Consider the following 24466-nt stretch of genomic DNA (forward strand, 5'->3'; position numbering starts at 1 on the left):
TTAAATCTTCTTAGTCCCCCTCTGAAAAATTGTCTTTACACGTCTCTTGTTCTGTTAGCAGTGAATTGTTAGTTCGCAATTACGTCAAATCCTCAAATCCAACTCATGAAATAAATAACATTCTATTGATAGATACTTGACCACAGAAAAACAGAGAATAACTGATATTTCGATAGTTTATAGCTTTATTTTTGTCTTCGTTTTTTGGGAATAAATACACTGCATCTCACACTATTCATACTTCATTTCAACTATATACATTATGTACAAATAAGCAACTAACATTTCAACAACTAAAATCACAGATAACTTGATTACTTAGACACCACAGGCATACTTTTATTTGTAAGGCAACAAAAAACTTGATACCTCGTTTCTCTTGATCGGCCGGGTCACTTTTGTAAACTGCGATAAAATTCGTTATCAGTTCATTTCTATAGCTGCCGGGTCTGGTTAGCCTGATCATGACGTTTTAAAAAGAAATGTACAGGGAAGATACGCGGCCAGCCTGGTCCAACTTTTCTAGCTCAGCCGAAAGGAAAAACGAGGTATCAATTATTGTTTCGCTTAAACTCTAAAACATATAGTAGACTTCGCTTAAGTCAGATCCGATCAACTCAGATAACCGTTAAACTATGCAGGGCTCAGTTGCTCAAAAGTTGGTTAAAGATGACCGGCGGATGAATACCATAGTAACAATGAACTTTTAATTGTCACTATGCCAACTATCCACTGGTTAACTCTAACCAACTTTTGAGCAACTGGCCCCAGGATGTTAGTTGGAATGATTTTGTTACACTTTATTTAGAAATCATACTTAATATATAACTCTGATTAATATGTAACACTTAGTCGGGGACAAATTTTCACAGTCCAAAAAGGTCGAAATTTAGCGCAGTCTAAGGCACCTCAGTGGCAGTGATTAACTGACCAGAAATCAGTTTGTTAATAACGAATAGTCAACCCCCGATAAACCGGCAACATCGGTACAAAACGATTTTGGCGGTATAGAGAGTAAGGCGGTATATTGGGGGTGTTTTACTATGTACTTGTAGTGAGATGTACGTTGAGAAAACCTTGCGGCAGGCGGGGTGGCAGTAAATGGGAGGCCGGTATATCGGCGGGTTGACTGTATCTATATCTAGAGATTAATCAAATTTTCTCCTATGGATCGATGGAATTCTGGTGGCTTGCCAAATAAACTTTTTTGACTAGAGATATAACAATTCCATAAAGGCAGGAACGAGCTTCGTATACATCATAATCTAACACGAAAAAATAATGATATGTTTTCTCGATACACAGTTTCTATGGAGATTAACGAATTGTTACTGCATAAGTCGTGGAATCACTTGGAATGGGACTATCGGATCGGTAGCCTCTAAGTCGACAGCAGTAAAAAGACACTCCGATGACGCGTCTCCTTCCCCTAATGTCTGTAGCACCTCACCCAAACAGTTCCTGAAAACAGGAAATGAAATTTCAAGTATTACAATGATACCTGCATTCTGGTTCACAAAAATGATTAAAATCGATTAAACATGAAATAAATAGAGAGGGATCAATCTGAAATAGGGCTCTAGAAATCAGTTTCCATGGCATTTTTAGTACCACTTGGCAACTATGCTAGATTGATTAAATAGGTCCTAAGGATCATCTATAGAGCGGGTGCCACTTTTTTCATCACTGCCCCCGGGGGCCAAATAGGCCTGGACCCCCAAAATTATGACTTTCAAAATCAAAACTTCTATGTGCCATTGTATGCCAGCGTTTTAAGATGCAGTCTACACTGACTGGTTACTTTTTTCTGGCATTAAAACAGACAGCTATGCAACGACTAGTGCAGGTTGGCCAATTTTATTCCCCGACTATTCCCAAACATGCAAGTTGTTTTTCCCTGACTGATCTATTAAGAATTCAATCAATTCACACGGTCAAATAAAATTAAGACATAGATGGAAACAAAAATTTCCCTGCATTTTTCGAAGACTCACCATGACTGGCTCGAAGTTGGGTCAATATTGACGGCATCGCGTAGTACCTTTTCGGCCAGGCGATTCTGGCCTAAATGGTGTAAAACTATTCCAAGGTGTTGGAGACTTTTGATGTTTCCGGGATTTATTGAAACGGCGTTATCGTAACATTTCTTCGCTTCGTGGTACTCCATCCGATGCTCGTGTATACGTCCTTTCTGTAAATAAAGCCACAAAACGAGTCTTGAACTAGTCCGCTAGTTTTCGGCTGAAACTGGGATTGAGCACTATCAGGGAAGAAAAGGACAATTAACCAAGAAACTTTGCCGCCACCAAGGATTCCAATTTATTATCTTTTAACTCTTGTCCAATCCTTACGAATTTCCTTTTGCATATACTTAAGATAAATGTATGAGTCAACAATAGAACACAAGGAGATGAACAGTTACTGTAAACCCGAGAACAGTCCTTGATAGGTCATTTCATAAATAATCTACGAATATCTAGTTACCATGAAAGCCACTTGATGGTTCAGCGGGAATATGCTGCTAGCCTCTTTTACACATGCCATTGCCTCGGTGTCATTATTGACAGTCAAATAAAGTTCGGCTGAAAAAAAAAGATTTACATAACAGATTAAGAGGACTACAGTTTCCAGTTTAAAACAGCAAAATTCAATGTTCTGATAGGAAATACAGGTAAAATATCCAGTATTTCATGTCACTCAATTAAATGATGAATTCAATATCTGTATTTACCCATATTGATTGTACACACATGCACTATACAATTCCCTTATCACTTACCAAGGTGCAACCAGATCTGCGCTTGGAGACTCCACGCCTGGCTGGGACCTTGTCTCGGTTGAATGCTATTATTCATCGACGAAGCAACCTCGGATAAAGCTTGCTCGACACGCGACGCAGCTATAGATTCAGCCCTCACCGATCCTGAATGAACAAAAAATATCATTTAAGTCATGTTTATCGTCAATATCTAGATATTTTCTAGCAGCCATCCAGAAATAATCTCCAGCATTCATAAATACATCACAAATCAATATTCCCGTATTTGATTAAGGTCGAATCAGGAGTGATTCAGAGGTAGTAACACTAGTTCTCATAAAGAGTGACTCCAGTCAAATCCAGATTACATATGAGCGAATAGGTCCTGTGCTCGAGACAGATTGCAAATCATAAATTGCTAAAAACAACGTTTTTTGAAATAGTTCGATTAAGAACCCCGTTAAAAACAACAGTTACGAATTTCGTCGGATGGTTCAACATTGAGGTTCACTGATAAACTGTGAAACTTTACAAATCTACACCCCTGCTGAAGATCTAGGGAATCAGTGCCGTAAAATCCAAGGTTTAAGAATCGACCAAAAGTGCAGAAGAAATAAAATGAAAGGATATAACAACATCTGCATCGTAGAAATCAACTGGCAAATTAAATGCAAAAGATAACTTTCGATCCAAACCTTTACCATCAAACCTCACCAATAAAAAGCACGTATCACCTTTTATTCCAAAAGAAAAGGCTTCAAAAATGTTAAAAATGAAATGATTCATAAAATATCCGTATCCAGAAAATGAAAAGATGAATGAAATAATGCCGACGATGTATTCACCATCAAATACATGCAACCAATCCCATCTTTTAATTACCGTTAACCTTGTGTATTTCAACGAAATAGATATAGTAGAATTCTGCGTATTTGCACATAGCGCACTATATACCGGAGCTAGGCATTTATTAACCCTTTCAGTGCTGACTAATCATTACCCGAAAGTGCTGGAGATTATTTGAAAATCAAAAAAATTCCACCCCAGTCAAATTACATCCATACTGCTGCTATAGGGGATCTACACTGTGGCGTGCCGTATCCTTAGTTACTAGTATTGCACTATGTTTGACTATGTCGGACAGGTGCTGCTATCTTTTGACAATAGAGATGAAAACTAATATTCATAATATTAATGCACCGCATCAGTGAAGTCTGTCATCAATTTATACACCGCACTGCGGTGTAGACACACTGAAAGGGTTAACGAAGAAGCGAAAATGAAGAGCGCTACCGTACAGCAGACACCGAACTGCCTGTTACTAAATGCACGCAATTTGAAATTCTTTTTGCAATATTGTCCTCTGGTAACCTAACTTTGCGTATGCGAGTCTACTAGAGGTTATGCGTGCGTTCATGAAATATTTGCTACCGACCGAGAGCAAGCGGTCAACCAAAACAAAAAGTCAAAGTTGACATCCAATATTAGGGGCTTTATGTAAACAATTCGTGATGACGCCTGTGCATAACCTCTATCAGCAATACGCGAACATCATTGAAAGAACCTAGCTAGGCCACTACTTCATAAGCGACGTTCTCAGTTAGTACCATATACACTACCTGCACGAAGAAAGGTTTCATCGGGTACGCACAATCTGACTGCAACATAGACATCAACATTATTGCTAGGTACAACCCTTTTCACATATGCTGGGTTAATGGTTAATTAGGAGGTTAAAGCTAATAAATCATGATTATGCGTTTGAACGTTTTTGTTGCCCAACTGAACCAGACGGTCATCAGGTTTTAGTAGATTGCAATTATCAAGCTCGAGCAGATGAACATGAAACCTACCGGAATCGCGGTCACTCATTTCGGCTAACTGTAATTGCGCTAGCGTCCGTTTATCGGCGGTGACTCTGTCAATAAGGCCAGTTCCTCTCTGTTCACTGCGAATCAAACCAGAAAGAAACACAATAGCTCTTAATAAAAGTTGCTTACAAATTCGTACGAACTTCAACAGATCAACTGCTAGCTATCTACTTGCTTCCTTGATGAAGAAATACCAAAAAAGTAAATCGGGTATTAAGATGACTGCTTTTATAAATTTCAAAGACAACTTCTAATTCAATAGTGAATAGACTGAATTTATGAATAGCTCATTACAGAAGCCATATTGCAATAACTAATTAAGATGATTTTTCATAACACTATGGAAGGACAGACAGAACGGCTAGACGTAAAATTACATAAACATATACATGTACTTACAATTCCGGACTCGGTTGGTAATACTGCTTCCATATGTAAAGCATGTGCTTACAAGTCATCAAAGCTTCGTCAGTTCCGAGGCAGATCTGTTCAAGTTTCGATTTCGTTAACATTAAACTGAAACCAGAAAGAAACAATGTCTCAAAAATGCGCTACGATTTTTAATTTCTCAGAAGTTTCCCTACAGAGTTCTTGCACGCAATGTCGAAGTTTGTTTCCCAACCAGTGCAGGAGAGTTGCTACTCATTAACGACACAGGGAATTTACAAACTTTAAACACAAAATGGTTTAACTCATAAATCAACTCAATTTCTTCATTTATTCAATTTATCTAAATCAATTTTGGAGTTACCATAATCTTTTTGTGAAACTGGGCCCAGAGATTTTATTCACGAACATTTCCATTAAACTTCGTTAACGTACCTCAGATTATCCGGATATTCATCTAAAGCGGCCTCGATCAACACCAAAGCTTCGTCGCAATGTTTCTGAGCCGATAATAGCAGCGATAATAAGTGCAACGAATGTACGTGGTCGTATTTCAATTTCAACGCTTGTCTTACGTATTTTATCGCCTCAGGGATCTGAAACGAGAAATACATACAGTACACAGACTTAAGAAGGATTGACTTGAACACAACTGGGCTCAGAGCGTTATTGGACTGCCAGATATGAAGTAACGCTTGTTAGCGGGAAATGGGAGGAACTTTTACAGGAGTACAATGATAGTAATCTTACGTACCTTCCTGAAAATAGCCAACTGTAATGCCAGATGTAATAAGGCAACGTGGTCATTATTATCTAACTTGTGAGCTCTGAAATTGTTAAAAATAATGAGACTTTTAACTAAACGTGTGCCACCAGATTTGAACACATATCATAGTTAAGCAGAGTCCGAAGAACCGGTATGCGATTTCTGCGGTAGACAGGTTGGAAATTCTGATTTTGAATGATTTGAAAATATTTTCTGAGCAATAAGTGCGAGGAGATACTCTGAGGCAAACGGAACCAAGGCACAAAGGTACTGTATATACAATAAGCCATGCTTCACATTCACAATTTTGGAACGTTTAGACCAGAAATGAAAAGCCCGATTCACCAAGCCTTAACAATGGGCATGTAATACCAAAATGTGTCCATGATTCCAACATGTACTGGTACTTAATTATTTCTTAGTTACTACTTACTTTGAGTAATTGGTTAAAGCTTTTTTCTGTAATTCTTGTCGGTTTCCGCGAACTTTTGCCTCAAACGCCTTCAAAGCGTATCCGATTCCCAAAGCGACATAACCACGTGCTGCCATCGGTTGGTTATCCCCGAGCTCAACCACTTTTTTTGCGCATGCAATTCCCTTATCCAGCTCCAAGTAAATCAAAATTGAACTTATTACTAAGGGATGAACTAGACAATCACATTTTGGCAATAGAATTTTCTATTTAACAAATGTGTCATCTATTAAATCAAGGTGTCAATAAACTTTCGAGTTCTCTTTAACTGATATAACCTATCGGATAATACTGATCTAGTTTTTACTAACGTGTTATAATTCTAGGGGAAAAAAACTATCATTATTATCATTACGATAATCCATCCTTTGTTTACTTACAATATGTAAATGATAGTAGCAGATTTGTGCCATTTGAAGGAGAATTATTGAATTTTCAGGCTGCAAACCATGACACTCCTCTAACACTAACAAAGCCCGAGCGTACTGTGAAAAGAAAAATCAAGTCATACCCGGGAAAATTCGCAAAATGTGCATGCTCTAGAGAGAAATTGTGCTGGATCACTCTTACTTTTTCTGAGCAGATTAGCGACAATGCAAACTGATACCAGACGTGGAAGTCAGCAAATGAGAATTTCATAGCCCTTTCAAATGTCTGAAATCGAACAAAGAATCGATCATCAGACCCCTCCATGAAATATTCAAAAATTCAATTCATTTCTTTTCAAGGTATCTGAAATCTGATCAAACCAATTTGACTGTAAAATAGGTTAGACTGTGTGAAATGTAGAATATGATTTTTATTTTGGATCTTTCATTAAAACAGGCTCGCCGCAAATTTCATCATTGTTTACTTATAAAACATATAATATCCAACTTACTTCAGATAACAAGTCAGTTTGTGCCCTTCGTACGAGTGAAATGGTCAACAGATCGTAAATTGCAGCTGCTCTTGACGCGGTGTGTTCTCGCGCCTCTTGATATTCCGGCGATCGCGTCAAGATTGCTTCTCGGTTAGCCTAAAGTACAGATCATCGATAATCAGCGATAAAATCACGTATACGTATCATCCTAGATCTGAATAAAATCTTTCGACCATTGTTCATTAACAAGCTACTTATTTGGGTCCAACAATTTTTGGCTGAGACAAATTCTGGGCGTATAGAATAAACACCGTTTCCATTTACAAATTGCATGAAATTTCTTACGAGGCGAATAGTAATTCATAACCATTTTTTCTTTCTTTTGCTACTTATGTATATTAGCTTCATCAGGTGTATGAGTATATAGACAATGGAATGAACAGTATTAATTGGCAGAGTGCTCTTGTTTTTTCATCGACTACACTCATTCATCCTATGAAGCCACTATTCACTAATGGCGAAAGCTCGTGCAACAAATGAAGTAGTTAACCTATAAAGTACTGTTCGTCTCATTGTATTTATGCTACACTAGGTCAACACAGCCCCTCTACGAATCTTCTCATGAAATTTCTTTAACACAGAATGGTTAGAATCATTCTCGGATGCCATACATACCATGCATTCAGCAATAAGAAGCAACAAAATGGTTTCCTCATTTTCATCCTTGGGCAAGAACAACCTGCAATTATACCAAAATAATGGTTAATGGTTAATAGTTATCTGCATCTTGATAATGACCCCAAATCAGAGTATATGTATATAAACTAGGGGTCCAGGGACACCATGCCCCCGCTTGGGAAGAGGTTCGAAATGTTCAACAATCTGACAATAACAATATTCAATACCCCCTACGTACGTACGTACGTACATACATACATACAAACATACATACATACATACATACATACATACATATATATATATTTGTGCCCAAAAAGATCATTTTTGGCCTGAGGTCTGTTCTAAAATGGAACAGCCCAGTTTAGCACAGATTCACAGTGTGGATGCTTCATCCGTTCTAAATTGGAACATTCTAAAAGACATAGAGTGAACGCGGTAGTAATCTCGATAATTGGTAACATAATCCTACAAAATGAAGTCTCCATCTCACATTTCATCATCGTTATCCGTTATAGTCATCACATCATTAACAAGATATCTGTCTGCTGGTCGTTCGATAATGACGTCTGCTCAGAATACATCTCACGCCGTGCCGCCGCCGTGCGATAAAAAAAATCTACCGATACGATCAATCTACATCGATACGTTTTACGCCCAAACGATTTTACACGGTACGCTATCGCTGGTCGGAATCGCCGCGAATATTCTCATTATCGTTACGATCGAACGTTATATGAAACGTAAATCTTATTACGTCTGCAAATTCGTAGCCGTCTTCGATTTATTGTTTCTCGTTTCGTTCGCGTTTTTGTACCCGATTCGGATGTTGTACGTCTACGCCGTTCTCGGCGACGTCGCGTTTCGTTTTCACGCGTTCCAATTCGGCGGTTGGATTTCGTACGTATTCGGATTCGCGTTCATATGGCTGCAGGTGTCGCGGAATTGGTCGATCGTTTTGCTCAGCGTCGACCGGTTAATTGTGATTTCGTTTCCGCTGCGCGCCGCACGATTCTGGACGAAAAACAAACAATTTTTTATCATGGTTTCGATGGTCGTTTTATGCGCGTTGGCAAACTGGCATCTCATAACACCTATGTCATTTCCAGCTTCTTATCGCTGGCCTTGTCTTAGATTGAACATTCGTGTTTATACGCAGTACGGAGGCTTTAGCGTCTTTTATAAACGTACAAAGTTTTATTTACAGTTCTTAGATTACTACGAATATTACGTCTACATGTTCGTAACGTCTATATTTCCTACTTGCATTCTGATAGTCGTCAATTTTCTATTAATGATGGTCTTACATCGTGCGACCGCGGCTAGACGGTCTCTTTGTCGCAGCAATTCGGTCGCCCAAACGAACGTCATCGACCTCCGCGCTCTCAGAAATGTTGTCGCGCTTGTCGTGTTTTTTCTGATCTGCGAAGTTACAGCTACGATGCCGCGACTTCTATCGATAAACGGTTACGTAATACACGATTATCGAATGCTGTTTATATTCTACCAGTTTGCTTTAATCTCAACCGTGTCCAATTCGGTCGGTAATTTTTTCGTTCTGATTTCTACCGATAATAAATTCCGAAGTTTCGCGCGACGCGTGGTGGTGCCGCCTACCAGATTCAACAAAAATAGCCAAGTATAATGACTGAATTTGTGTTAGAAAAGTTTGTCATGAGTACAGACATCGGGTATGTTTTCATGTAGAAATCTAAGCTTGAAAACAGTTAGATTTGAATTGTTTTCGTCATTGACATGAACATGAAGTAACCAATAGCAAGTGCTGATTTTGGCGAACAAAAATGGCCACCAGTTGGCCATCTTGATTCTGACAGGGCCAATTTTTGGGCTGAAGATATATCTACAATATGTAGATACATGTATAAACCGAATATCAAGACAATTCATTGACGTTTTATAAAAATAACTGGATTCTGTCCACCAAGGCCGGGACAGATGACTGATGAAAAATGAACACAATTAAATTATTCAAAAACGAAAATAAAAATCTAAATCAAGCAATTTGCAAAAAGACATTTCAGTCAGTCACTAAAAACAATCATCAAATATGATGGAGTTCTAAAATGACATACGAGGGAAGGCATATCGAGTAAACTGCACGAGTTAGGAGGTCAGACTTTTGCATACTTACCGTTCTCCGGAATATTTTCGAGGTAGAGGAGAACTGGCAGTTTCGGAATAATCAGCCATGTCAATTTTTTCGTAATTCTTGACGCAGATTCCGCGCAGTAAAACTTCGGCCAACTGTTTCGCTAATGTCTGAATTGTAATAACGATATCAACGTTAACGCTTTAGATTGGCATGCGTCATATTGAAAAACGCAGGCCGGTGATAATGTACCAATATTATGGAATTGCCGTAGACACCACCGTAGACGCATTTGTTTAAACGATACCGGCACTCACCAGATGGCGCAACAAAAACACTTGCAGTGAAAATCGGTTCATTTTCAAAGAAATTTGAAATTGATTTTGAGGCTGCTATATCCAACAAGAGCCCCAAGGGGCACAATGGCCAGCCTGTCAGATTTGCTTTTTATAAATGATGTAATCTGTGGGTTATATTTATCAATATACACTCCCTGCTCAATGTCATTTACATAGTACAATCGTGTGTTAACACAGACAGCAGGAGCGAATGTAATATAGAAATACTAAGTTATTGTATTGTTCAACGCCCCTGGTGGCCATATACAAAAACCAATGAGCTTGAAACTCACAAAGATCATAGACCATGTCATGAGCTACAACTTTCCAATTGATTGTGGTAGCAAAATATGCATAGGTACGAATGTAATATAGAAATACTAAGTTATTGTATTGTTCAACGCCCCCTGGTGGCCATAAACAAAAACCAATGAGCTTGAAACTCACCTCAATCATAGAACATGTCATGAGCTACAACTTTCCAATTAATTATGGTAGCAAAATATGCTTAAGTATCAAAATGATGTGGCTAAACTTTTTTTCCACCTACGAATGAGTACTGATGACCCCAAGATGGCCGCCAATTGCGTCATAATTGCCTGGTCAAAAATACCCTCTCGGATATAAAAGATCCTTTTCCAAAGAATACCCATTACAAATTACAATGAAAAATGGCACACCATTAGAAAGCTACAGGACTCAGAATTCAGGCCAAAATTAACATTTTTGGGAACAAAAAAGGTCACAGGACGGCCATCTTGAGTCCGATCGACCCAATTTTTCTCATGCCGATGGGCCCTTGGGGGATACAAATATATACGAATGATCAAGGTTATTGATAAAAGTGTCTTCAAAATTTCCCTCGAAAACTTCTAAAATGTGTAAAAAGTGCTGATTTTGGCGAACAACAATGGCTGCCAGTCGGCCATCTTGAATCTGACAGGGCCAGTTTTTGGCCTGAAGATGTGTCTAGGGTAGATACACGTATAAACCAAATATCAAGTCATTACCTTGAAGCGTCTTCAAAACTTTGGAACTCTCACGAACTATCTAGATGGTTATCTCTCGACTCAATAGCTTCAAGACCCATCTCAGAACAACTTTGTTCCATGCAGCATACCATTAACTCTCGGAAAGCGAATTGGATTTAACATTTTTTTTGGCAGAATAAAATTTGATTGAATTTGCAATTCGAGCACATGGCTAATTAGCATATCAAGTTCATACACTCGATTTGGGAAAAGCAATTTTTTTGCGAACCTTGCGCAATTGTCAAGGATGAATTTTCTGTAGAGCAAATAAAAATTCCTCCCAAACACCAAATCAACTAAAGATTTCATAGAAATCGATCTTGAAATACGATTTTAAATCTTAGAATAAAACCCGGAAGTAAAACAATAGACGATACCGCGGGTTCACGTGAACACCTGATTTCTGTAAACGAAATGTTGGTTGTGACAAAATTGTTCAGACGGTTTTAGGTGGTAATTAGTACGGAAACGTAACAACCATGGTCGACTTATTCGATGAAATCAGGCCTATGTGATATCCAAATTTTGACTTTTTTATTCTCCAGACCTCCCTGATATAGAAATAAAAAATTTTGGTGGTACGAATAGTAATAATAGTAATAATCACAGCGCCGACGGCGACAGAGCCGTGTCAGAGATCGGCGGAGTGAAAATTGCGGAGGTGGACGAACACGAAGAAGTAGGCTATTGAGCTACTTGAATCGCGAAAACTCCTGGCGCGGCCCCGACGCTTTTCGTTGATTAAGTAGTACAAATATCAAGCAATGGGTTTTCACCACAATCTACCGCCGGTGTTTACCGGATTTCAATATCACTCCAAAATTCAAAGAAACCTCGAAATATCGAACCGCAACACTTTCGGTAGATATCCGCAGCTGCCCAACCGGGAAACTTATTTGTTGATAGCATCGATAGGATCCATCATCTTCTCCCGTCAAGGGATTCGAACCCACTAAGCTAAAGCCGTGCCAGAATCAGGTCGGGCCAATCACAGCGCTTGTAACAAACCACATTAGGCTTCTGTGGAATTTCCCAGTAAATGGGCCAATCAGCGAACACGTAGCGAACGCGGAAGTATTGTCGCGTGTTGATACATGACGTCATGCGCAAAAGCGCCAGTAATGAAATCACGATAATTCACGTGAACAGCTGCTGATATTTTTAGATAAACCAATCACAGGGAAGACACAACTTCCTGATTGGCTGATAAAAATTGAAATTTTCCCGATTTTATTTTCATGAAAAATGCAGAAAACATTTTTATGAAAGCCTATTTCAAAATTCTGCTCGCTACGATTCCGAGAATGGATTACGCTTAAATACGTGATTTGTTCGAATATGCCCTCACTTGTCAAGCAAAAGAGCCTTTTGTGTGGAAACCATGTCATTTAAATTCGCTCCATTTGTATAGTAATAGGCTCAGCCTACGGCTGGCCTAAAAATTATCGAATGAAAGTCATCGGATAGATATAGGATTCGCTTTCTCATTAGTAAATCAATTTTCAGTGAAATGTATACCTTACACTGGGTGAGAATCAATTTGATGAATTGTTTGATAACATTTGGATTTGGAAGCCTAAAAGTCCCGTTCAAATTTCATCGAAAATGAACTAATTTTACAATGTATAACTGATGTATTGTTGCGCCATCTGTGGCTCATTGAAAATTCAAAAAGATTTTTCCCTGGAAATGGTTACTGTTGTCTGCTAGCTTTCACCAAAATGCTTTTTTTATCCTTGTTATAAACACTTACCGGCCTCAAATTTTGAGTGGCTCTCGATTCTACCGCTCGCAGTAAATCTCTGAACGTCTTTATTGCACATGGTAATTGGCTGAAACAAAACAGAGCAGGTGGTCAGTCGACAGATGCAGTTGTGCAATAATGAGACTTCAAGGAGACTTGTTTCTAGAATAGTTATAAAATTAAAATTTACTAAGATTGGACCTTTATTATAAACAGCTCTAATGCATCTACTTTCCAATGCTTCATTGAGAGTCTTGAAGTCAGTCGGGAAAACTCACCCATTTTTAATGTACAGTATCGGTGTGCGCTGAATAGCTGTTTCCAATATCGGTCCCATCAGATCGCCGTGACTAACAAACTGGCCACTAGGTGCCACTGAAACACTGACGGCCACATTGCGTTGCCCTCGATCGACTTCTTGCAGGTATAACAGACACAACTCACTCGCTTTTTCGTAGCATTTTATGATTGTATCTTCGCGTTCTTTTATCTTGTACTTACTCGTCGATGGTGGAGGCAACTTTTCTAAACTCATTCCTTGAAACATAAAAAATAGCATTCGCAAGTTAAGTAAAGTGAATTATCTATGCAATACTGTAGACTCGAATTGGATCTTTTTTTTAACGATGAAAATCGAATTGGATTGTAAATATACTGTCAAAAATTCGAATTTTTGATACTGTATATATTTCATTACTGGTCAGAAAACAATTTTTCTAAATTGATTATCAAAGTTGGCCGGATCCAACTGTAGAATCTACTTCGTTAATTGTTGTTATTCAGTGTGCTGTACACATACAGCATCCAAAACCAAAATTGTTGAAAGTTTATTTAAAAATAACAGGACCTAAACACCTAACGTCCCGAGTGAGCTAAAATGTTTTAATATGTTTTATATCTTTCGATTTTTATTGTTCAATACTTATAACTTAACCCAAGGGTAAAGAAATAAAGATCAAACTCAGGGTAACTAACTCACCCTTCAAAGCATATGATTCGGCCACAATCTTCAACATACGGCTCGACACACTTTCCAACGCGAGCTTATCGAGCTGGGCTTGTTCTAGTAGATTCAATGTTTCTTGATATTGTCCACTCGCGTATTTCAACTTGCTCAATAATAACTGAGCCTCGTGTTTGGATGCGACCTGTAATCCCGGAATTTAAACATTTAGCAAATAATCTACCATATATTAGGAAATGGACAAGACTTAAGCTAAACAGGTTGATCTTTATACCGGTATACATGTATATTCTATTCATGAATTAATTCAAAATAAGAAGTGCATGTAGAAGGATAAACAAAATCTTGTAGGCTTAAAATAAAATACTGGACTGCCTGTGAAGTAAAAAGTTAATCTATGAAATTCGAGGCCCATAAGCCCTATTTCTGCTTAAATAAAAGACACCTAATCTGCGATCGGTCCATTTGCTGATTATTCGTGACAATATTTCATAGGAAAACTACGGCTCAGCTTCAGATAAAATGTTTAACCGTTAAGGCGTTTCAATTTTTTCTCGATTCATCAATTTAATAGTTGATGAGGCATCTACTACTAAGTTTGGCAAGATGACTGAATTGAATCATTTGAAACAAATAGACCTATAATGCCACGAAACAGCCCAGTAATGACGCTTATCGACGCTAAAACATCTAGGAACAGAATGCTTGGCACTCTGATTTAGCGCCTTCTAAACGAATCAACTTCTCACCTTGTTCTGGTCATCTTTTTTGATGACTTCATTAAGATATTTTTCGGCTTCCAATAGCTCGGCGGTATTTTGGTCGGATGGAGAGTCAGCTAACGCAGTCGGATTCCCGGATAGATACTGTTCGAGTTTCGATTCGCCGATTACCAAATGCACAAGAGTTTCTAGAATAGACAATAAATGACATTTCAGCATGAATTCTACGGATGGAAAATATTGCAGTTGGCCCCCTTTGAACAGGGTCCCTAAAGAATATCAGTCATTCCTGGAAACATGGAGTTTTTTCGAGGAAAAGACAGAAAAAAAGTGTTTTAAAGGGAAAGATTCATTCACGCACTCGATACGGGATCTCAAGATGGCGAACTTGAACTTGAACTAGCAACAGGTCCGCAGTGAATTTTATTTCGTAACAATTCAATCAAATAATGTTTTATCTTATTTAAGCTAGAATAAACATGATCCGGTTATAATAGATTCTGAATTTCACGTAAATATACACAGAAAATAAATTGGAAATAAAATTTATTTCGGTTCGGTATTGCGCTAAGCATTGTGGGAGATGACATCATTGAGATCGCGCGTGGAGTTCGTGAATTGACGTAAAATCGGAAAATTGGCGTATGCATAGTTATAAGATCGTATGGATTAACGAAACAACTGCGATATTCAGAAAATATAGAATGTTGTGCGCATTTGAAGCCCTCGATCATCGAAATCGGTGAAGGATTTCGTGTCGAACTCAACGTTTTAAATTTCGAAATCGGCAAAAACCGGCGTCATAGCATTTTCGGTCCAGGCGATTTCGGCCGTAATTTCGGTTGAAAGACATATAATTGACGATCTATTCATTGGAAGTTGACGAGATTAGTTTCGTTAGAAGCAGGAAGCTATTAGCTTTCATATCATGCCTGGATTATCAAAATTGGATAAAAAATAACGAAATAGTAAGCGACCGAAGTTGAGTTGTTTGTGAGCGTCGTTAGCCCCCTTGTTATTTTACATATACTATATACATTGGATTAACAGATTATCGTTTTTACATTAACTACAACTCTCGTTTTTACATTACCTACAACTCTGATACGAGCCCCTGTGAGTGACTCAGACAGCTGATCTTACTTAGCATCGGAAGGGTAACAAGGTCCTTGATAGGTTGAAGAAGCGCAATAGGCTAAAGGCGAATTTATGTTGCAGGCATTTTGAATAGGCCTACTTATACTACACCGACCGACCGGACTAGCATTGGAGGAAACCGGCGGACGCTGGAAGACGTAAACCCGGAAGTAAAATAATTCGCATTTATTCTGAGAAATTCTCCAAGAATCACGAACCTAATCCAGCCGATTTTGCTGTGATTTGTTTGGCCAATTCTACCGCTCGATTCCAATGGGCGTCACCTCTGCATTTGTCGATCTCCGACTCTAAACGAGTCAATTTCGACTTTGCATGATGGGCACCTCCAGTATGAGGCGACCGAAGAGCCGCCATTTTACAACAACGTAGGATAATCTCGTCAATCCTGGTTACTCTGATGTTCATTTCAATTTCATAACTGCAAAATCAAAGATTTCTACACAATTTAATTCAATCTATTGAAATTTGTGAAGTTTTATGTGAAGAGTCGACACAAACAATTATGAGTCGGGTTTTTTAAAGCAAATTGAGAGACTATAGGTCACCGTCTTTATCGCTATGTAAGCCCCACTCATTCGTTCACTTCCGCTTTAGAAATTAGAGGTAATGCACATTTCCGATTAGATTTGTGTTTATTTTCACGTATTTATGAGAAAAGGCGACCGCTTTTCTTCAGAAACGGCTTTTGGATGAAGGCTGTATGTTGTTCGTAATTATTTCAGGGCAATTTTAAATGTATCGAGGCGTTTCGTGGTGTATATTGTGCCGTTTCATAGGTACAGAATTTCAGAAAATCCATTCCCGGCCATCATCATTTACTCCATCTAACAGTTATTTATCCATGCAGTGAGTCTGTGGGTGCAACTTTTCAAATCGTACTCATACCTATAGATGCAAGTGTTTAAATTAGATAACTTTGTTTGATGGCCTGGAGACTCTGGCTGGCCTGTGCCCTTTTCCATACTGCTGTATGTATGTATGTATGGTAGTTTCTTCATGCCATGTGACGTGATGCCTTGACAATAAATAGGCCCTGACTTCTAGACATATTTGAGCGTACTGAAAAAGTCATAGCTCATATGATATTTCATTTGGATGCAGGGGCCAGATCACGCTGTATAGGCAACCCAAAGTCTTCGAAGTCGAATTGGAGTCTGGTGTGTTGATTCCATGATAATGAATACTGCCATAGTTCAGGCTTATCATTCTCATAGCCGAGGCATACTGAGTTCCATGCTGATGAGGATGACGCCTAAATACAACATGAACAACTTCAATTTTCTTTTCACACATGATAAATCTTGTTATCCATCATTATGATTGTAGGCACAAGAGAGTGTAGAAGATGCAGATCTTCGTAAAGACACTCACCGGGAAGACCATCACCCTTGAGGTTTGTAAAATATATTCCATATTTTGCCTAAATGAGTAAATACGTAACAGCGTTCAGATCTGATTGCCACACTTTTTACCTTTTCGATGTCCAACAATAGCCGAACTATTTTTATCATTTTACGGCTCAAAAATAGAAAATATGCTCAAAATCAGATTAATTTGCTTTTCATTTTCTGTTATACTATTTTTGATCTCGAAATATTCTCACTAGTATTGATACTTTCCTGAAGAGAAATGACAGGCAGTCAGTTCTGAACGAGTATTACCTTTCATGTCCATTAACTGGCTTATTATAACTCTAGGCTCAAAATTTCCATATTGTCTATTTTCAGGTCGAACCCAGTGATACTATCGAAAATGTAAAAGCTAAAATCCAGGATAAGGAAGGTGAGAAAGGCCCGTGCCCCCATATAGTCTAGAATCTTATCTCTCAGTTGTTGTTGCTTTCTTGTTGGTCATGAAACAGAGTGGCCACTGACCTTGAAAACTTCGGGGCATCAGAAAAATCTGGGAATTTGACACCTTGATGAAAAAAAACCTTGGAATCTCAGGGAATGCGAATATTAACCGAGAAAATTCACTCGGGGAATTTTTTGTAATCACATCAAAAGCTCAGATTTGTGAATGGGCCACCCTGTGTAATGACTTAGTGTCTGGTCTTTCATTAAAACATGGTAAGAACAAGTCGATGGAGCAATAGCCACTCGTATGAGTTGAATGTTGCGAATCTTGACCCTATCTATTCAGTTCCGATGTATTCGTCTTGCGCGACATTTCTGAACACGGTTGACAATGATGAAAATGCTTAGGACACCTATGAAACTGTTGATTGAATACTAAGTAAAGCGTTACCATTAACTGAGTCAACTTGCCGAAGGTTTAATTTTCAATTTTTACAATTGATTATCTTGAGGTAGACCTTTCAATCCTGTATATGTTCTTTTCGTTGACATTAGGAATTCCTCCCGACCAGCAGAGGTTGATCTTCGCCGGCAAACAACTCGAAGACGGCCGAACGTTATCCGACTACAACATTCAGAAAGAGTCTACGTTGCATCTGGTGTTGCGTCTGCGTGGTGGCGCCAAAAAACGTAAGAAGAAGAATTACACGACACCGAAGAAGAACAAGCACAAGAAGAAGAAGGTCAAGCTTGCCGTTCTGAAATTCTACAAGGTAATTATAATTGTTGGTCTAGTAATGTACATAACTTGGGCCTGAAGGCTAGGTTTTAGCTTTGATATCCCTGGGTCCAGTACAATTGTTGTGATTATAACAACATATGATATATGGCTCTGGAGTAAAAATCAGTTCGAATTTAAACAGGACTTGTGGAATCGGTTCCAGGAATTAGCTGAAATTGTCCATCAGTTGACCCTAGACTGCCTTAGAAATGGGATTTTAAATCCAGCTGCGGATTATTAAAGCCTGTTTTTCTGGTCTATTACTTCACTCTCTGTCATTGACTCCGCGGTTGTTCATGTTCCCAATGTGCACCAACTCATATAATTGACCCATTGCATGAAATGATTGGGCAAAAGCGAATTCAGTTGGTCGATTGAAATCTTAAAACGTTGTTAACAATCTTAAATATTTGGGTTTAACTAAGTTTGTCGGTGATGAAAATGCTTAGGACACCGATGAATTATCTGTGTATAAAATTCTAAGTTAGCGTTACCATTTGCTGAGGCAAACTTGTTTTTTTTTTATGGAACTTTTCAATTAACTTAGTCTTGCTGTCAATCTTATTGTCAGATTTAATTGAACCCGCATACCGCATACGTTTCAACTCTGTTTCAAGAGCTCAACTACTTCGAAATGTCAAAATTCTCTCAAAATCATTATAATCTCTAATTCAATTTCACTTGAACTTCTATTTTGATGTCAAATGACTCGAGTCTTTTTTTTTTGGTGAAAACTACTACAATTCGAGATATCAGGTAGTCAAGTCTGGCTGCTGACAGTTTGCAGATGATATTAAATCAGGATTTAACTGATGTAACTGTCACTGTATTCATTATTCAAGATTTATAGTTATAGATCTAGTTTGTTTGTCTATGATGAAAATGCTTAGGACACCTATGAATTATATTTCGGTGATTATAACCAAAGTTTGCGTTACCATTTTCTGAGACAAACAGTAGTACATCACCACTATTATTGAGGACCTTCGGTAGTTCCATAGGTATTGGAAATAAAATGATGTGTGCAAATTTTCTTGTTCGTGACTCGGGATGAGCAAATGAGAATTGGTATTGATATGGTATCAAGGTTTATGTGATACTTGGATTTACTTATCTTTGCAGGTTGACGAGAATGGTAAGATCACGCGTTTAAGACGAGAATGCCCGAATGATGATTGCGGTGCCGGTGTGTTCATGGCTTCTCACTTCGATAGACAGTACTGCGGCAAATGTTGCCTTACATACGTTTATAACAAGCCCGAGGACAAGTAAATGAATATGTAACATTTAGAAAAATAAATGAAAAAAAAGTTATTAGAATTGCGGCTTTTCTTTTTGTGATTGTTCATTTTCGAGGTTTTAAGATCGGTGTATCATTAAAACATATCGATGGTCTTGTATCGACAGTCCTCGTGACTGATTTCCCTGTCTTTTCTTACGAGGATATCGTTCGAAGTCTCTTCTTGCATAATATGGTAATATGCAGTAGACAATGTTTACCCTGGAGTCGATTGTGTGCCCAGACCGTACACATATACCTGTATAGTGGAACCTTGTTGCGAGAGCAAATTTGTTCGTTATAACATCATTTTATCTGGTATGAAAATCAATTTGTCGTAGGATAAAATTATGACCAATAATAAATCGTATCCAAGTTTGTGAATAATTACATTCCACTGTCGAAGGGATTTGCTCCAAGATCTAGATAAAGACAAGGTATCAACCTTGGGACGAGTGTCAGTTCCATAAACCATCCTGGTCCATAGTACACACACCACCATCGCAAGGTATGCAATTTGTATTTTATCATGTGTTTTGCTACCAGGTAGTCCGGTTTGGCCTATGAGCAGGTCACCCTGTACCACGTTGACGTTGCTAGGTTAGGTAGTGAGAACTTAATTGTCAGCAGCCATCTGTGGTGATTGGTTCAGTATCATAGTTAAATGACTGAGGTCTATGAGTATCGCTTCTCAGGATATTCTTAAACCCTTTCTCAGAATATTCATAAACCCGTTCAGTGCATTTACACCGCATTGTATAAATTGGACGGTGATAGACTTATTGCAGTGAACTGATGGAATCAGTTCTTATCTGTATTGAAAGATGGCAGCACCTGTTAAACAGTGATACATCAGTAACTATCGACACACCGGCTGCAACGGTGAAACGCTATGCCAATTATTTTCAACACAGGGATGGAATTGTTTAACTAAATCATCTCCAGCACTTTCGGGGATAAATAACTCGGCGCTGAAAGAGTTTTAGGACAGTTTGCAGGAATGATGTCTTTTATGATAAATTTACAGTTGACTGCATGCTTAAGACTGTGAGGGAGATAGGTGATACTCAAGTGTCTGAGATAGACTGAGTCTACTTTGAGTCATAAATAAGTCTGTAGAAGTACATTGGAAAATTGATAACTGTCACAATTGAAAGCCCAAATTATCATTAGTACACATCATTTATTTTTACACGAAGTCATTTACAAATTCTACATTATTATCACAGAAAAACAAAAATGAATCGGGGCCTCATGAAAAAAATTGAACGATTTTACCATCACTCGTATGATATGTTGAAGGATCATATACACCGTACAATAAGACCTGCTTAATCACGATTACACGAAAATCTGTATGAAAAATCATATAACACGAAATTTACAGAATACTAATGTCCGCATTAACCCTTTCAGTGCTTCTACACCGCAGTGCGGTGTACGAATCAGTGATGGGTTTTGCTAGTACACCGCACTGCGGTGTATTGATTTAATTAGTAATTACTCTCTTGAAAGATGGCAGCACCTGTCAAACATAGTGAAATATTAGTAACTAACGATATACTGCGCCATGGAGTAGACGCACTATAGTGCTATTCCCGTTATTCAACACACTAGGGTGGAATTTTTCAGTATTTTCAAATTATCTTCAGCACTATAGGGTATTAATTAGCCAGCACTGAAAGGGTTAAGCAAGTTTACTATTAATTACTCATTGACCAGCTGCAATTTTTTAAACCCAATTCTATATTCTTCTAATACCTTATTGCACTCCGTCATGTACATGTTTTGTAAAATAGAACTAAGACAAACTAAATCAAGATTACCGTTTAGATATAAGCTACATAATTTAAAAATATGCCTGGTATTTGTACAGTACTAGTAAAGCCATTCACTGAAGCTAGACGAGTCAAGATATCGGTGTTATCTTCAGCTAAGGATGACACCAGGCACAACCTGAATACGTGCAGATGCCAAAGCCTTCAATATTTTCAGACGTCCATGGGAAATCGGGGCTTCTGGTCAAACTAACAATATAAATTAGGTTTACGCCCGTATACGCCGAGCAGCTCTGAAGAATACTGCTGCATACACTGAGCAGAAAATTTCTAATTGTCAACACATTTTTATATATGATGAAACTCATACATTAACTTTTTTTTCTATACAAACATAATTTAGATATTTACAAATTTCACATGCAATGTACAATGAGAAAAACAATTATAACAATCAATTGATTAGAAAACCATTATCTCGTATCTTTAAAACAATTTGAAATTTTAGTAACCAAAAAATTATGACAAATAGTTAGTAAACGGCAGATTGTTCTAATGAAAGGAAGAACATTTCATTGAAATAATATACCAGTTAACTGTATAGAAATGGTTTTTTGAGACAGAATTTGTAAAAATGCCAGTGCATTGTTAATGTAATCTAATATTTCAATTGCCTTACTCAACTTTGTGCAAGTACATCGTATCAATCTGCAGCCTGAACCCAACCCTCAGACATCACAATTATTGGTGAGTCTGATGATCACTTATTGAAAGTGTGGTGATAAAATATCTGGTATTAGTAGTGAATTTTATAGTGTTTACTGTCAAAAAGAAAAGGGTTGGGTCCAAGCTACACATCGATACCTACTAAACGAAACCAGTGACTGGGAATGTTTTTAATTGAATTACACATGTTGAAATGGTTAACACTGTTTGCAGTGAAAGGAATTTCTCCAAAATCATTACGAATATTGATACAAACATATACACAGCTAAGCCTGCTTGATCCGGATTGGTAAGACTTCGGATCCAGATCCACGAATTGAGAATTTGACCCTATTTGAATCCTAAAAATAACCAGGTGATAATCATTTAACAGACCGTTTGCATTCTAAGGCACGGATCTCTTAAAACTTGCGTGATAAATTTAGACGGCTCACAGGCCCGTACCCAGGAAGGTGTGAACGAACCTCCCCAATACTTTTTGTGTGAGAAAATTTATTGGATTACGCATAGTGTTTCAGTGACTTTGTAATATTAAATATTCACTAACATTGACTGGAAATATCTCTCAAACGCTTCAAGTTTTCAAAATTTTCTTAAACCCCTGCAGGGAGCTTCACGCATGCTATTGCCGGCTCCACCATATTTGAATCCACACCCACCCAAAGTAGAGTCTGTGTACGGGCCTGGCTCATGATAATCCAGATAAAGTTAGCTTTGCTATATTTCCAAATGATTGTCCTAATATTGAAGGAGGATATTGTTTGATGAACCGGTCGTCTTTTCGATCATTGTCTATCGAATATTTCCTTCTCGAAAGGAACGTCCAATCCCGTATGAATCGTACATTGAGTATTCCGGTTCAAGCTGATCGCCGGGAAAAATACGCCTTCTAAATTCGTGAAGGCAATCGGTCCGTGGGGTTCGTCGTTCACGTAAAAACTGAGCGTCCCTTGATTAAGGTCGAGTAACGCGCCGACGATGCAACCTTTTCCGATTCCGCCGTCCGTACGGCCTGTATGTTCACCGCCGTGTCGAAACCAACTCCGATGACTATCTATATACATTCCCCAGCCTTTATCATCTTTACCTGCAAACAATACCATGAATTAATATCAATTCACGAACTACGAGGCTTTGTCCACAATTTTTGATACTGGTATTGATTCCAGAATTGGCTCTTAATGGCCAACTAGCAGAAACTGACGGGCTTGACATGAGATGAGGCGCTGCAGGTAGCTACAGATGGATGAAACTGGCCTTATGTCCAACTGCAGGATAAAGTGCCTCAAGTCAAGAGGGCCGCAGTTTCGATCAAGATCTTGTTTGTCCTATTAAAAGGCTACAGAACAACCTTTAACAAGGGAACTGTAAGAACCCAGGAACTTTGGTTTGACGAGGCCCAGTGTTTGAAAGACTGACGACTTAAACCACTTGGCCACTGACCATCTCAAGTTAGCATATAGTCCTGGTCTCTAGTGTAGGAAAAGCTTAGTCCCAGTCCCATATTATAAGTCCCAGGTTTAGGCCAGATACTGTACAAAAAAAATTTAAGCTTAAACTTCAGTTAGAATTGATGCACTCATTGAAAACGTTAAGTAACCTATAACAATTAAATCAGAAATTTAAGTAAAACTTTTTCTATGAAACTGGCCCCTCAGAAATAGCAAACTCTTAACCTCCCATAGCTGTTGGTATTTTAATCTAAGGGTCCATTGATTGTCAAACAGTACACATTGCTCTAGCAAGTGCTGCCATCTGCGTAGTAAGTGCTGCTGCCACATTATACGAAATCTATCTCTTGAATATCTCACCTAGAGTCATTTCTTTATTGACGTCGAATCTTGCGATTCCGAACACTGGATCTGGTTGATTGTCGTAGCGATCAATCGTAATCTCCCAATAGTGAATTCCTTTCGAGAAGCCGATCTGGCCCAACACGACCCTGTCGTCGAAACTGCTCGACGTTACCGTTGAGTTCTCATTCGAGAACACCAGTTCCGGGTGAGCTGTCAATTTCTCCAAGGTAAACCATGCAACTATAAGATAAGACGCGAAAATGAAGAATAAATCAGTTGAGCCAGTTCGACAGACTGATCCGCTGCGAATCGGACTGAAATTCACCGCCAATATTTTTGACGGCACGTTTCACGGTCACGTCAAAGATTCTAGGTTTACTGTGCCCCTTAAAAAAGGACTAGTGCCCTTCATTGTTAAAAATCCACCAAAATCATCCTGTATTCACATT

At 38.4% G+C, this 24466-nt stretch overlaps 3 protein-coding genes across 7 annotated transcripts in view; 1 reads left to right on the forward strand and 2 right to left on the reverse strand.

Annotated features, from left to right (window-relative positions):
• Positions 1-19758, forward strand: part of LOC141898129 (ubiquitin-ribosomal protein eS31 fusion protein) — a 147561-nt gene extending 127803 nt beyond the window's left edge. For 2 of the 4 annotated variants that reach the window (XM_074783960.1, XM_074783959.1), the window contains exons 2-5: positions 17186-17254; positions 17589-17643; positions 18213-18430; positions 19561-19758. In XM_074783960.1, the coding sequence (XP_074640061.1) occupies positions 17207-17254; positions 17589-17643; positions 18213-18430; positions 19561-19710 (471 nt within the window). In that variant the 5' untranslated portion in view covers positions 17186-17206 and the 3' untranslated portion in view covers positions 19711-19758. Of the gene's footprint in view, positions 1-16427; positions 16465-16584; positions 16638-17185; positions 17255-17588; positions 17644-18212; positions 18431-19560 lie in introns of those variants that run through there. The other 2 variants (XM_074783957.1, XM_074783958.1) reach the window with 2 other exon arrangements.
• Positions 176-14161, reverse strand: LOC141910223 (tetratricopeptide repeat protein 7B-like). 2 transcript variants are annotated; one of them, XM_074800944.1, is made up of 18 exons: positions 13997-14161; positions 13296-13554; positions 13027-13105; positions 9947-10074; positions 7792-7855; positions 7135-7272; positions 6825-6908; positions 6635-6739; positions 6216-6388; positions 5771-5843; positions 5452-5612; positions 5029-5145; positions 4612-4706; positions 4378-4416; positions 2780-2923; positions 2485-2582; positions 1995-2191; positions 176-1461 (listed from the first exon to the last, which is right to left on the reverse strand). In XM_074800944.1, exons 1-18 carry the CDS (start codon positions 14031-14033, stop codon positions 1329-1331), a joined length of 2124 nt encoding a protein of 707 aa, XP_074657045.1. In that variant the 5' UTR covers positions 14034-14161; the 3' UTR covers positions 176-1328. The 2 variants fall into 2 exon arrangements, with proteins under 2 accessions (XP_074657045.1, XP_074657052.1); XM_074800951.1 differs by lacking the exon at positions 4378-4416.
• A 1157-nt stretch (positions 19759-20915) lies between the features above and the next one.
• Positions 20916-24466, reverse strand: part of LOC141910136 (E3 ubiquitin-protein ligase TRIM9-like) — a 45488-nt gene continuing 41937 nt past the window's right edge. Inside the window, exons 7-8 of the mRNA XM_074800859.1 lie at positions 24033-24257; positions 20916-23308 (exon numbers count right to left, since the gene is read on the reverse strand). Coding sequence (XP_074656960.1) covers positions 23007-23308; positions 24033-24257 — 527 coding nt within the window. The 3' untranslated portion in view covers positions 20916-23006. The remainder of the gene's footprint in view (positions 23309-24032; positions 24258-24466) is intronic.

This window comes from Tubulanus polymorphus, chromosome 1 (genome assembly GCF_964204645.1).
Source record: "Tubulanus polymorphus chromosome 1, tnTubPoly1.2, whole genome shotgun sequence".
NCBI lineage: Eukaryota > Metazoa > Nemertea > Palaeonemertea > Tubulaniformes > Tubulanidae > Tubulanus > Tubulanus polymorphus.